This window comes from Archocentrus centrarchus, chromosome 13 (assembly GCF_007364275.1).
Source record: "Archocentrus centrarchus isolate MPI-CPG fArcCen1 chromosome 13, fArcCen1, whole genome shotgun sequence".
Taxonomy (NCBI): Eukaryota; Metazoa; Chordata; class Actinopteri; order Cichliformes; family Cichlidae; genus Archocentrus; species Archocentrus centrarchus.
In genome coordinates this window covers 17,071,959-17,086,761 of record NC_044358.1, presented here as the reverse complement: position 1 = coordinate 17,086,761, position 14,803 = coordinate 17,071,959, and the positions used below count along the sequence as shown (strand labels likewise).

The 14,803-nt window shown below is 41.0% G+C and overlaps 1 protein-coding gene across 1 annotated transcript in view; it reads left to right on the top strand.

The window, feature by feature from the left end:
• Positions 1 to 2,930: 2,930 nt before the first annotated feature.
• Positions 2,931 to 14,803, top strand: part of frya (furry homolog a (Drosophila)) — a 41,255-nt gene continuing 29,382 nt past the window's right edge. Inside the window, exons 1-3 of the mRNA XM_030744566.1 lie at positions 2,931 to 3,147; positions 11,842 to 12,041; positions 14,508 to 14,561. Of these exons, the coding sequence (XP_030600426.1) occupies positions 2,931 to 3,147; positions 11,842 to 12,041; positions 14,508 to 14,561 (471 nt within the window). The remainder of the gene's footprint in view (positions 3,148 to 11,841; positions 12,042 to 14,507; positions 14,562 to 14,803) is intronic.

The following is a 14,803-nucleotide window of genomic DNA, read 5'->3' as shown; positions in this document are numbered from 1 at the left end:
GTGGTGGCGCGTTCATAAACACTAATAACTTATCACGTTTTACATCGCAGCCATTTGCATCAGGCTCCATTCCCGCAGTCCGCTGTGTGTGTTTTTGTACTTGTCGCATATGTGGCCTGTTCAAGAGTCCGCGAGCATATCTGGAATTAACCTTCAGCAGGCTTGTGCTAACATTAGGTCCTGATATCTATCAATTATTCATCGTGTTCTGCTCTGCCTGTTCAATCTAAATGTGTCTCACCATGGAAACAGCGTTGTAGTTTCACCAGAGGGTGTTGGTTTCAGCAGGCCGTGCAGGCTCCAGCCTGTTTCCTCATCCTCAGCATTGGCATACATGAAACAAACTCAGTAAATCCATCCAATCATCTGTTTTCTTATCTCTGTTTTTCTCTTGAGCCTGTCCCAACTGATTTTGAGCGAGAGGCAAACTCCGTACATTTGAACATTATTTTTGGATTACTTGTTCAGTCTGGACATGAGCCCAGTTTTGGTTCATATAAAAATAAAAATTATGTGAAAGTTGATTAAAGCTCAAATTTCTGGAGCCTATCCCAGGCTGTCACAGGGCAAGAGGCAGGGTGCTAACACAGAGAGACAGACAACCATTCACACCTGTGGGCAATTTAGAATCACCTATTAACCTTTAACCTTGAGGCAACAGTGCTAACCTGCACACCACCATGCTGCCTAGCTCTTAAGTTACTATAATGAATTTAGGCCCATAATAATAAAGTAGACACAAGTAATGTGCTGGTTTAGTAAAATGTAAGCATTTTACTAAATAATTGCCTTAATGTCGTGCTGACAGTGTAGAAAAGTAATATAGCTTTTAAATGTTTAAACACTTAAACTCTACAGACACTGGTTGCTGTTGTTGATGTCTCCCTGAGCTGAACATGTCTGAATATTGCAGGGCAGTTCTCCAGATTGAGCGTCTGCGGTCAGTAAACTGAATAAACCGTTTAAGGTGAAGACAGTTACACGTGCATGTGCTTCCTGCTCCCGCTGTGTTATCAAAGTGGTCATATTTGTGGATGATTGTAGTTTGAACTGTGTTCATACAGTGGCTCAGCAAGCAGATATTTTTTTTTATTCCTTTTTTTGTCACATGTTGTTAAAAAAATGCAGCATGTGCTGCTGAGAGTCAACTATCACTGGCTGGAGAAGTCAGCTGAAATTATGTTATTACGTGTCTATATGCTTTTGACACTAGAGGGCGCTCTATTACTATCACATCCTTTCCCAGCTAAATTCGTTTACAGTAGCTCCACAGTATAATACAGTCGCCTCTGTCTCAGAAGCCTTTGAACTTTTCTCTCTCTGAAGCCTTTTGTATTGCTGCAAATACTTTTTTTATCGAGTGCTCAAAAATACTCTTGATAATAAAACTATGAATCAAACCTTACCCTAAAATATTTGCACGCTTAAAGCTGCACATGCTCATTAGAGATTAGAATAAAAGGGTCTATTTAAAGAATATGGATTTTTTGTGTTTCTGTGCATAGATATTTTTAGATATTAGTATATACATAGATATTAGTGTCACTTTCTTTTCTTGCCTTTGATGGCATGAGTCAAAATTATTCCTTAAAAGGACGCACGTCTTCAGATGTTGTGAAGATATGACTTTGCTCCTCTTGTTGTTTACTCTGACAACACCATGGTGTTTTTACAGTAAGTAGGTCAGGAGGATCAGGCTCATAGGTGCATGTAAATGAGACTCTGCAGGAGAAGCATAATCCTGATGAATATACATGCTGCTGAAAAATATCTCACCTTTCTTCCTTTTGGCTAATGTTTTCTTTGACAGGTGACACGACTGCTGGACTCATTACTTTGGGGAAAGACTTGTTGCCGGAGGCTCCGTGTTGTTCAGTTATTCTCTTTGACTGAATCCAACCCTGCGTGTCAGCAGACCATGGAGATAGTTATGTCTGGGTGGGATGTTTGGCATTTTAATTGTGGACACACTTCTTTGTTCACTGAAAAAAAAACATACAAATGGTACAGAAAGCATAGGCTGGCTCTTCTGTTGTTTCTTCCTAAAACAGAAAACGCCTTTATGTCACGCACATACACAGGGCGTTTGTCTTACTGATGTAGGTCAGACTAGGAAAAACTGGTTCATGTGATAGGTGTGTCCAATTAGTGTTCACTCCAGTCCTTGAAAAAGGCAGACTAGAACGTAAGCTGCAAGCTATATGAATGTTTCTCTGGATTTATATGTTTACTACTTGGTGGCTGTTTCAGAGGTTTCTTATTTTTCTCAGTGATGCTATCCATGAAGGAAAAACACAGTAGAAAGTCGGCTCGAGACCCAACACAGATTCACATATTTTGTGCTGAACTAATGCAACCTGGGAGATCTATTTGACTGTCGAACACAGAACAAACAGAGACGTTGCCATACAACCTTTAGATATTGTCACATTTTTCAACATTCTCATAAGAATTTGTGATCATTTAAGGAATGAGTTTCTATTGAATTCTCACTGCCAGGGGCAAGACATGTCTGTTTAGACAAATACAGGATATTTATTCAGCACTGCCTCATGGGCATACAGTAGGCAGGGATGTTGCTGCTGTCAGAGCAGCCTCTCTATTCCCTCCCGCCCTCTTTGCTTATGATTTTGCCCCTGTCTTGCCTTTTTTGCTGAATAGAGGAGGGGCTGTCTAAGTAATCCAATACCTGCCCTATTCATGAGTGTTACTGTAAGTTGCTGAACTGCCCTGACAAGTACCGTGGTTCCAGCACATTACTGAACTGAAGCTGACAGCACTGGAAGCATCTGTGCACAGCAGAAATTTTCTGTCCAGCAAGGACAAAGAGCCAAGTTTTTAACGACAGAAAAGGAAGAGAGGAAATAAAAAAATTGTACTTGAAACAGCGTGGAAAACCTGGCATTGCTTCAAATGCCTCCTTTAGAAGAATGAAAGAAGTAGTGTTGGGCTTCCTGCCATCCAGCATGTCTTTAGTGGAGAGCGCCGTGAGAGAAATGGCCAAAATTGAGACAGATTGTTCTGAGGGGCTGGATGAGGTTGCTCTGGGGCACATTGCCAGCTTACCTCTGGATCCATTCCCACCCAAGGACTTCAGGGGGAAGTTTAAAAAGATGCGCCATAAGAAGAGGCCCACTATTCTTGAAAGTAGGTGCTGCTTTGACTCTGTGAAGCTGTAGTAGTCTGTGTAAAATTTGATTTTGTTAGTATTTGCTGCACAACCAACAGCAGTGTTTCAGCCACTCGTGTGAAATTCCTCACCTCCTTGTTGTATTTCTCACAGTTACACAGAAATCCAACAGCTTGTTGATAATGGACTCAGAGAGTGTGCGTCACATCATTTTTGATATTATGCAGGAAAGCTCATTGATGAATTAGCTGCACTTTTCAGAGTTTTATACCTTATTTCTTAAATTTTTAACAGGTATATAGACATGACTTCAAATAAAGGACATTAAAGAGTATTTGAAAGGAAAAAGAAGATGGAGAAACAAAGGGCACTGGGGCCACAGCGTAGGAGGGAATAAAGGGTTTCACGTTGATAACCACAAAAATGGCTGAACTAGACAGACATATTTCACATTCCTGAGCTTCATTAGAGCTTGATAATGTCTATAATAAGTGTTTAATGTGTTCGAGACTCTGCCCACTTTATTCAAGGAAAGATGTTTGGGGTCATTTTTAGAACCAATGTATTTCTGGTGTAGTCGTCTTCAGTTTAATGAATGATTCGTGGAGAAGATGCCAGCAAACAACTGAAAATATGGCAATTATGAGAGTTTTACTGAGGCAGGTTTCCTTCTTGAGAAGTGTCGCTGATCCGAGCCAGTATCCGAGCAAACGGCTGCTGCTTTATGTCCACATGTTTGGCAGCAGTTACCCCCAGTTATCCACACACACACTGTTATTCCATAAACACGGCATTAGTTTCTTCAGAGTAACATCAGGTCTTTTCATGATGGTTGTGCCTGGATGATGTGATGCAAAAACAGCAAGTTTTTTTCCCCTCTGGCATATTCATTTTATACTATGTACACTTATCAGCCACTTCATTAGGCACATATTTAATCGGAATCGCATGGCAGCAATTCAGTGCAATTCCGCACATAGACATCGTCAAGACAGCCAGCTGAAGTTTAAACTGAGCATCAGAACAGAGAAGAAAGGTGAATTAAGTGACTTTGAACATAGCATAGTGATTGTGTCAGACAGGCTGGTCTGAGTGCGTCAGAAACTGCTGATCTATGGTGATTTTTAGACAGTCATCTCTGGGGTTTACAGAGAATGGTCTAAAAAAGAGAAAGTATCCTGTGAGCGGCAGCTCGCTAGGTGAAAATGCCTTGTTGATGTCAGAGGTTGGAGGAGAATTAACAGACTGCTTTAGACTGATAGGAAAGAAAGCGCAGAAGAGCATCTCTTCTGCTCTTCTGCACATCAAACCTTGAAGCAGATAAGCTACAGCAGCAGAAGACCAGACCGGGTGCTAAGAGCAAGAAACTGAGGCTACAATTTGTACGGCTCACCAAAATCAGACAATAGAAAACTGGAGAAACATTTCCCAGCCAATCACCATTTCAGGATATTGGTGGCGGTGTAATGGTATTTTCTCAGCATGCTTTGAGCCCCTTACTACCAACTGAGCAGTGTTTAGACACCACAGCCTACCCGAGTATTGTTGCTGATCATGTCCATCCCTTGATGACCACAGTGTGCGTATTTTCTGATGGCTGCTTCCAGCAGAATAATTTACAATTTCACAAAGCCCAGATTTTATAAGTATAACAATGAGTTCACTGAACTCAAATGGTCTCCACAGTCACCAGATCTCAGTCCAATAGAGCACCTTTGGGATGTGGTGGAAGGAGAGATTCACATCATGGATTTGCAGCTGATAAATGTGCATCAACTGTGTGATGCTATTAATACAACCAAAAATCTCTGAGCAATCTTTCCTTGTTGAATTAAAGTAGTTCTGAAGGTTTAAAGGCCTCTGAAACAAATCCTTGCAACGTCACTGTTTTTGAGCAGCGTTTTTGTATCAAGTAAGAAAATTTTGTATAACTTTTTTTTTTTTTTTTACTGTATCCAGGACCTTAAAAGATATCAAGTTTACCCCAAAATGTTTAATCTAGGCCTGAAAGTAAATAGATGCAGCTGTGTGCTGGTATTTCCTGTGTTTCCTTTTTTAAATTCCTTTAATGTAAATTCTGAGATTTCTCCATTAGTCTGCCTTTACTTTGACTTCTCAGTGTTCAGCAGCCTCGTCAGAAAATCAGGGAATTGAATAAATCTTTTCACTTCGGAGAATCCCGGCAGATCGACCAACTGGATCTGTTCATTGTAGATTATCACTCTGTTAAACTTTTGTGACTAAATACGTGTAAAGAAACATAACAATACACCCCTCATAAATGATAGCTTAAATCCTACTTTTGTGGGAGGGAGGGATTGCACATTAACACTATGTGTATTGTGCTAGAGCGCACTATCCAACCATACACTACTGCATGGTGTATATTCAGGACACCTGAGCCTCTGAATTGTACGTTGACCAAACACTGCCACAGCCACTGGTGGCTTCTCCATCACAGAGTGCATTATGTAATCAAGTGCAAGTGGCTGTCGCTTGATGGACAGACAGAGTTCTGATAGGCTTATCCTAAGAGTACTGAGGGGCAGGGGGGGGGGGGGTTGGAGGATGTGTTTATTGTCCACAGGGTTAACCCACAGGCAGCATGCCAAACTAATGTGAAAAAAGCAGATAAAACTTCGTTTGCATTTTATTGTAGTTTGACTTTGTTAAAAAAAAAAAAAAGCATTATTGACGTCTATAAAAAACAAAAAATTGTACTTCTGCTTTTATTTTTTGGGTGGGGTCTTTTTTTTCCTTTGCTCCTCAATTTTCAGCTCTGACAGCAAAAAGAATCTTTATTTATATATTTTTAGTAATGCCAATATCAGCAAAGATGAGTCCACTGCATGCATTAAATATAGTGTCAATAGTGCTGAAACTATTACTTGATTAATTTATTAATTACTGTAAAATGAATGTACAATACATTTACTGAATATTTTATTATTTAATAAGAGTTTCTTTTAAGCCAAAATGACAAACATCTGCATCTTGTCTCTTTTATATAATTTATATAATTTATAATTATATAATTATATAATTATAATTAATTATATAATTTTATATAATTGTTTAAGGTTTGTGGACTGTTGGTGGGACAAATAAAGAAGTTGTAAGGTGTTACATTGGACTATGTAAACATGTGACAGAGCTCTTTATTCATTTTTGGATTATGTGGAAAAAAGAGGATGTACAATATGCGACCGATGATTTGATTTTGGTGCTGTGAAGAAGTAAATGTTCTAAAAACTAAAGCTCCTCTTCTCTTTTGCATCGAGTTGATTCTGTCAGCTGGTTGATCACTTCAGAGTCTTCTGCTTTTCACTCACCCAGATGTAACGTGTCATACTTCTTGCGTTCTCATTTCCTCTGTCAGCGGTCGTGACCGAACAGATTCTCTCAGTCATCCTGAAAGACGCACATGCCCAGTGCTCTCATCATTATCAGGCCCTGCACGCAGACAAACAGTAGTTATTATTAACTGCTCTCTCCTAAGAGGATTGCTTCCTGCACTCTCAGCCTCCACGCAGTTATTTAAAGGGAGCTTGCACGGCCGCCCACTGCCTGCCACAGCTTTAGAGAGAGAGAGAGAGTGTAGAGGGAGGGAGGGAGAGAAGGCTGATAGCCAAGGACAGGACACAAGAGGAGGGGTATAGCAGTGCTAGTGTGTTTTCTCAGGGTCTTGTCAGCACAGCATTGTGTGCGTCACAGAAAGGTGACAGCAGGCAGTACCTGCTGGTCCCAGCCTAACTGCTGCTGCTGCTGCTGCTGGAGGGAAACCACCAGTAGAGAAAGGGACAGCAAGCTACAGCCATGACCAGCCAGCAAGACTCAGGCTTCTTTGAAATCAGCATCAAGTCTCTGCTGAAGTCATGGAGTGGAAGTGAGTAGCAGTTTGTTGTTGGTGTAGTGCTCACCTGACAGAGCTGAATGACTGACGGTAACACGAATTTATTCTCTGCTTCTGCTTCTTGCTGAGGATAATTTTATAGTGCTGTATGATAGAAGTTGCAAACTTAATGTACTTGCAGTAACAGTGCACCACACTTGAAGCAGCTTTTTAGTTGTCTCTTAGCAACAGCCAGATATCAGCTAAGAAATTGGTCATTTCACAGTTTTGTTGCTGGTGATTCTGCATCTGATTATCTTTAAATTGTGGCCATATTTGACTTCTAAACAGAGCCAGAATAGCTCTTATTAAGTGCAAGGGCACAGTAATAGGATTAGTGGAGGTTCAGCTTGGTTGCATCTTCTGTCCAGAGCTCACAGCTTCACTGCCTACCAGTCGACCCATCAGAGTGGCATGAAATGCCTTCCGGCTTCAGATCATGGCATTATTCTGTTTTATGTGAGGTGTGAGAGGTGGCCTACAGGGTGGATGCAAAACTAGTGAAAAAGCCCAAATCAGGCACCTCAGCAGTTTTTGCATATGTGTTGTATATGTAGATTTCACACTAAAGTGAGAAATTTTTCCAAGCTTGCTGCACATCACAAGCAGTGTGCATTAGCGATTTCATCTGCATGTAAAGAGAAACCATAAAACAAGCTGTCCCTGTCTACACACTGGACATTGAGCCATGATGTTGCATAATCCTCGCAGTGGGTCACTTTGTTAAAGTGATAAAGTGATAAAGGCACAGGCAGTCATTGCACCGTATCAGCGTTTAACATTTTCATTAAATTTGCGCTCTGCCCTAATCTCATCTTTCTACTTCCATTCTCACAAGCTGTTATATAATGTATCACAAGATGGCAACAGAGACAGTGTAGCTAATAAAGATTCATACGAGAACACTTTTTTTTTTTGGCTGCTAATATTGAATTTGAGGAAATATTTATTTATTTATTTAATATACAGAAAGGTACATTTTGGATTTGTGCCTGGAACCATCTGTATGTGTATCAGCTACTGTGTGTGTGTGTGTGTGTGTGTGTGTGTGTGTGTGTGTGCGTGTGTGTGTGAGCACATTTTTGTATACCAGGCTTTAATAATTCAGTGTGTCCAACTCTAATAAAACAGTAAGAAATGGCAGCACAGGACTGTCGTTGTGCAGCAGCGGCATCAGATTTGTCGTTCAGTGGGCCTGAAGGCCAGTCCTCCATCAGCCAATCAGAGCAGGAGATGAGTTGCTGGGATTTGGGCACCCCTCTGATAAGCAGTCAAACATGTTGTTCGGTTACAGTTAATTTTCTCTTCTGTCATTTTTTTTTTAGTCACTGTTCCGTTTTTATTTCACAGTTTCTCTTAAATCCTCGAATCATTCTTCTTCCTCTCTTTTTTTTTAGCTGTGCGTACCAGAATGCCATAAAATTTTACTAAAGCTAAAAGTGTTACAAAGTAACAACCAAAATGATGCACAGAGGAATCCATTACGTTCACTTGAAAGTGACAGATGTGGGCTTTTTAACCAGGACTTACATAATTGGCCTGAAACGCTCTCTCACAGCAGGCGGCAGTTTCCTGCATGATGTCAGTGTGCTAAACCGGGGCCGATGGTCAATAGTTTGTGACCATCATTTTAAGCTGCTTTTCAGAGGTCTGTAATAACTCTCTCACTCTCTCCATTTTTTGAAGCACTAAAGCAGTGAACTAATAAAAATATATTATTGTAATTCTGATGTCCACTTGTCTCTCTAACTTTTTCTTCAAGTCCAGAAAGATTTGAAATAATTATTGTAGAAATGTCACAGTTTTGTAGGCATCCATGGAATATTTTAACAAATTTAATGAAATGCTCTTTCCTAATTTAAATTTAATACAGAAATATACTCAGTGTGGCACATCTGGCTAGCTAGTAGTTTCTCCAGATCCTTTGATTTAAAACTTTATGGCCTATTCTAGGCAACAATTTGTCACTTCATTATTACCTCTTCCTTTTAGTTGAGTTATTATGAATGTTGCCCCAGCCTGGGGCAGGATAGGACACTGTATACATAAGGCTAATACTTTGGGAGCTCCCTTTTCTCATTGCTAATGCGTAAAACTGCAATGTCAGTGCTACAGAAGTTGAACGTTTTCCAGAGGGCTATATTGATACTGGAATTTCTGGTCCAGTTTCAGAGGTCAGCGGCATCTCAATATCCAGCAACTCTGTTCACAAACTGCTGCTAAAGACATTGTTTACTTTGCGGGGATGTCCCTGTGAACTGCATGATTTGTGTGTGTGTGTATGTGTGTGTGTGTGTGTATGTGTGTGTGTGTGTGTGTGTGTGTGTGTGTGTGTGTGTGTGTGTGTATGTGTGTGCTCCAGAGAGACATTTGTTGGCCTGTTTGCATTGTCCTCCAGGGAGCACCACCATGCTCAGGGTGTTTCCAGTATGGTGATGATGTAATGCACACTGTGCCTGAGCTCCTTGTTTGCAGAGTCACATGTCGCGTCTCAGACTTCGTACAGTGCCCAGAGCAACAGAAACAGGCTTGACATGCACACTGGCTCCTTTCTTTACCTCTCACCTCCAGTTTAATATTTCAGTATGGGAGAATTTAGATATAAATGTAGGGTCTTTACCCTACAGTATAAAGCGCCTTGGGGCAACTGTTGTTGTGATTTGGTGCTGCATAAATGAATTGTTTTAGAAATCTGGTGTGTTAAACCACAGACTGTCTGTTGCTGGAAGGTTGCCTAAAATGCCTTAATGACTTTAGTTCTTCTTTAAATTAGGAGTTGTCAGACTTTAAGGGAAGTGTAGTGAAGCAGTGAATGGTGTTTACACTCTGGTTGTCTGTACCTCGTGGTTTTGCATCACAGATACGGGGGGGGGGGGGGGGGGGGGGTGTGGCTCTGTCAGTATAGTGTTTACTCTTGGATAAATATAGTCACCAGACTATGCCACCATAGCATGTTAGACCTCATCACTGTGCGGTGCCTCAGCTAAAAATTCCTGCCTGACCTTCACTGTTGGAAGGCACCGGGCGGTCACAAGGCTGGAGGAAGCCATAGCAGAAGCCGCTCACAGACAGAAAGAGAGAGAGGGAGATCTAGAGATTGTGTGGTCTCCATACCAAACACTACTCCCACTTTTTAAAACACACCCGCTGTTGGCTCTGTGCACCATGGAAACTATAACCAGAAGGACAGAGCCAGCTGACACACAAGACATGAAAGTTGGTGGATTTTACTAGCGACCATTTGTCTTAATTCGGGACAAACCTGGATACCATATCCTCCTTCCCCACTATGGACGGGACAGCTGTGTGCTGGAGTAAGGCCAGCGTCATTAGCTTCATCAAGGGTCTGGGTAGGTGCTGAGTGAATTGCCACAAGTGAGGGAAGCATGTTCTGAAAGCCATAAAAGGCTGTTACACGTGCTGGGCATTCTTTGAGAGATACCCGAATGCTTCATGTCCTGAAAAGACCTGGAGAAGAAAACCTGTTTACTGGCACCAGCTTCTCCAACTTCTCTTATGCAAGTTGTCAGTGTTGCATAATTTGTGGTGCCTCGAAAAATGCTCATTATGCGTTTACTCGTCTCCTCTCTTTGTTTTGCGTGCAACATGTGCAAATGTGCAAAATCTCAATTCCCGTTTCATTTGTGGCTGTTTATTTGTAAAAAGGTAGTAGATTTTAGCAGTTCAAAAACATTTTTAAGGCTCTTACGAACTTTTATATGCAGGAAAATCTTTCTGTTTTGGCTCTCTCATTTGGCATGCAATAAAATTAAATCTTTGAATTATATTGCTAGCTGTCTTTCTTGAACTTTTTGTCCTGTCATGATCCTACTGGACCAAATTATGACATTTTAAGACTTTTCTATAGGCTCATAGGAAACATAAAACATGGTAATTCTGCATCTATTAGGAGAAAAGGATAAAGAGAATTGAGAATTATACATTGGAAAAAATGAATACAGCACTGCATATAGCAATCTCAGGGAAATCTCTCAATATGACAACCTAACTTTGGATAAATATGCCAGAAAGCAGATAGAAGAAGAAAAATCTGACTACCTGTGCTGCTAAATGGTTCAGGCTGGCCTTTACTGTTGCTAATTTCTGAGATTTCAGTCCAGACATATTTATTGCATGGATGTGCGCATGCTCACAGTCTCAGAAACTGCAGAAAATGTGGTTCTCGTTGTAAGTCAGTAGCTCTATTCTGTCCTCTGAGCATTTTACACCAAATCCAGGCGGATTGTGAGGCTGGTGTGTGGTTAAAAGTTGCAGAGTTCTGGGCTAAATGAAAATTTCACACTTCTAATGAGATGTTTGTGTTTCTTGACTGTATTTAGCACGTTTGTGTCTGGAGGCAGAAGTGTCCAACAGAGAGGTTAAATTATTAACTTGTGAGTAGGTTCCTGCATATAAGTGGTTGAAGGCAAGCTATCTGTTATTAAAGGTGGGCCATATCATAACACAGGCTGAAGGATGGTCCTTTGTTTGTCTCAAAGGACAATCACAACTTTGGTACAAAAACCCAAAACACCAGCTGCCAGCCATTGTGTTTTCATTTCCATATGTGCGCTGTTCGCTGTAGCAGGAGGAAAGAAACAGCAGAATCAGGGCAAGACGGTGCCCTTTGGACAGTCTTACTGAGGAATGCTCAACATGTTGGGAACTTTTTGTCCATGTTTGGAAACTTCTCAGCAATACCCTGTTTGGTGAACTCTTTCCCTCTCGTGGCTGATGCTGTCCCGCTCGTACTTGATTTGGCAGTGTTTTACTTAAAGAAATTGTTTCCCATCTTGTGCTTTTTGTGTCTTATCCGCAGCCTCACCCGTGGGGAACGGATACAGTAAACCTCCCATCCCTCCAGTCTGCTGTCCTCAGGGAGAGAAAGGTCCTCCTGCCATGATGCCCATCACCATTGACCCGGAGAGCAAGCCAGGCGAGTACGTCCTCAAGAGCCTGTTTGCCAACTTCACCACAATGTCGGAGCGCAAGATCCGGATAATCATGGCTGAACCACTGGTGAGTGGGCAGAGGGTTACTGCTCTTGGTCCTGTGGTGATTGGTTGATGTTCTGTTTATTTTACGGCCCAGTGAAACTAGTAAGCTGATACTCTGAAGGCAAGGGGTGAGTACTGTCACCCCGAATCCTCTCTCCCTTCTGGCCCTGACTGTGTACAGAGGGCGAGATCATCGAGCTTTACATCTGCCACTTTGCTACACAGTTTAGTCCAGGCTTTTTGTTCTTGAAGCTCAGAGACCCAAACCAACAGATTAAAACAAGAAAACAAGAATAAAACATTTTCATAAACTGTTTATCAGAGGAAAGTATGATTTTTAGGACATTTTATATGTTAGTTAGTTTTATGTTAGTTTATAAACAGCTGTTGTTGATTAAGTGGTTTTTAGTACCTTAGTAGTACCTAACTATTATCTTATGCTACAGTCACACTAGCGAATAGTGGTTGCAGATGGCTGCACGACCAAAATGACTGTGACCATGCGTGATGAATTTGCAGTCTTCTTGCGTTTGAAGTCAGGGACGAGGTCTGCAACCACTTAGCAGTCAGTTGCAGTCCCCAAAGCAACTTTGGTGTATCCAGACAACGATAAAATGGCAACAAGATGAAGTCAGTTTGCTACGAATGGTGTCAAGTTGACAATTACATGTAGTCCTTTGTGGTGATATGGTGATTAAGTGTGATAAATTGGTGAAAATCGCAAATCTGTTTCCTTTGTATGAGTAATTACGTTTCTTTCCTAGTATTTAATCATTAATTTAATTTAGGAACTCACCATAAACGATTTTCTAGCTATTTTCTGATTTTGTCTTTATGTTGCAACTAAATATTTCTGGAAAAGCTGGCAATAAAATCTTCAGCAGACTTTTTGTCCAGTGGAGGTTGGAGTCGGTCTGTGGGGCCAGAAACAACGGTCACAAATAATTCTGTAGACAGAAAGTCAGACAGGTGTGTTAATGTGCGCACCTCCTACTCCCAGAACCACATCAGTATCTTATAAGTGCTGCCACTACCATCCACTGGTAATCGCTGTTTAATTCTTTGCCACACATAGTTACTCTTTCATGCGATTGTTAGCCAGTCTGATATAATTTGAGGCATCAGCGAGGCTGCTGTGGACATCCTGTCTCCAGTTTTAGGTGCTGTGATTTATAGGAAGCTGTCAGTCACCAACTTTGGTTTGTAGGAAAGGGTTAATTAGCACAGGGAAAGTGTGGAGCCCCTCGTTTCATTGTGTTACCCTCCAGAGTGCTGCTCTAGTTTTCCCACTGTTGCTGTGAATTTATTTGTCAGAATCCATCGTGGTCATTGATCTGTAGTCACCGTTTGTTAGGGTTAAGCAAGAAAAGGCAGGAAATATATTTATAGATTAAAAAAAAAAAAAAAAGATGTAAATCTGTAAAGTATCAGGCTGCACCAAATGGATGTAAAATCTTTTAAAGCCACGCTGACCGAGAAGCGTGGACTCTTCTGCCATTTCGGTACAGATGGGCTTCTCAGATTCAAGCGTTTGCCTAAAAACTAAAAGGTTCATCAGGCCTCGGAGCTTAGCTGGTGTTCCAGCTGTGAGAGAGAAAGAGAGCATTATGACCAGCCCACGCAATGTCAATGTGACACAGATCACACAGTTAGCTTTTTTCTTTTTTTTCTTTTTTTGGGATTAATCAGCAATTGAAGTGCTGTGATTTGCTGCCTGGCTGATGACACAGACAAAAAAAGAGTTTCTGGAAAAGCAGGGTAGCAAAAAGGCAAAGAAAGTAAATGTTTTAATTGTATAAGGATAAAGGATGGAGGCCCAGAGATGCTGTTGTGTGTTTTATATCTATTTGCCCTTAAATCAGGCCTGTGTGGTGTGATGGAGCGTCCTCTAAAATGGTGTAATTATCGTTTAAAAAGTTAAACCCTGGTAATGTTTTTTTTAATTGCTATCATTTTTTCCAAAACTTTTAAGTAAATGTCTGTGTGTTTTGCACACACATGAAACCAGATAACAATTCCTTTAATAATTAATTTATTTTGCATAATTCTCAAAACTCCAGAAGTGAATGTCAGACAGTTTAACCATCTGTGTTCATTCTTTAAACCCAGTAATAAAAAGGATGTGTGATTGTGAACTGAGGGCTACAGATGTCAAGAAGCCATCAACGGGACTGTCCCTTTGCCAGGAGATGGGTGAAAACTAAATCCCTCTTGAAGGCTTTTATCTCAGATGATAGAAGACTTTAATAATGGGAGCTGTCATAAATGTCCCATCTCTAATATTGTAAGTGACCCTGCATGCTCGTGCCAGGCAGCAGACTGATTGATGGCCCTCTCATTAGCTGGGCTGTGATGAGTCCCTGTTCAGAAATACTCCTCAGTCTTCAGACAGAGTTATACACTTTGGACCACACTTCAGAGAACTTTTTTATCTTTATTACTGAGAAAACAAGGTTGTGAAAAGGTTGTATTTTTTCCTCATTTTCAGGAAAAGCCATTAACAAAGTCACTACAGCGGGGAGAAGATCCTCAGTTTGACCAAGTAAGTGCACAGAAATACGGAGCCCTGCTCACTAGACTACTATTCATTTTACCTGGAACAGATTATATTTTTATTCTACACAAAAATCTACCAAGTGAATATGTAAAAAAAACTAACACAGAGGTAACTGTGTCACTTCTCCCAATTGGAAAATAAGCACATCTTAGATACTGCTCTAGTATGATGCACTGCAGCCTGAAGGAGTTGATGGTTGAAAGCCCAGCTCACATCCCAAAAGGTCT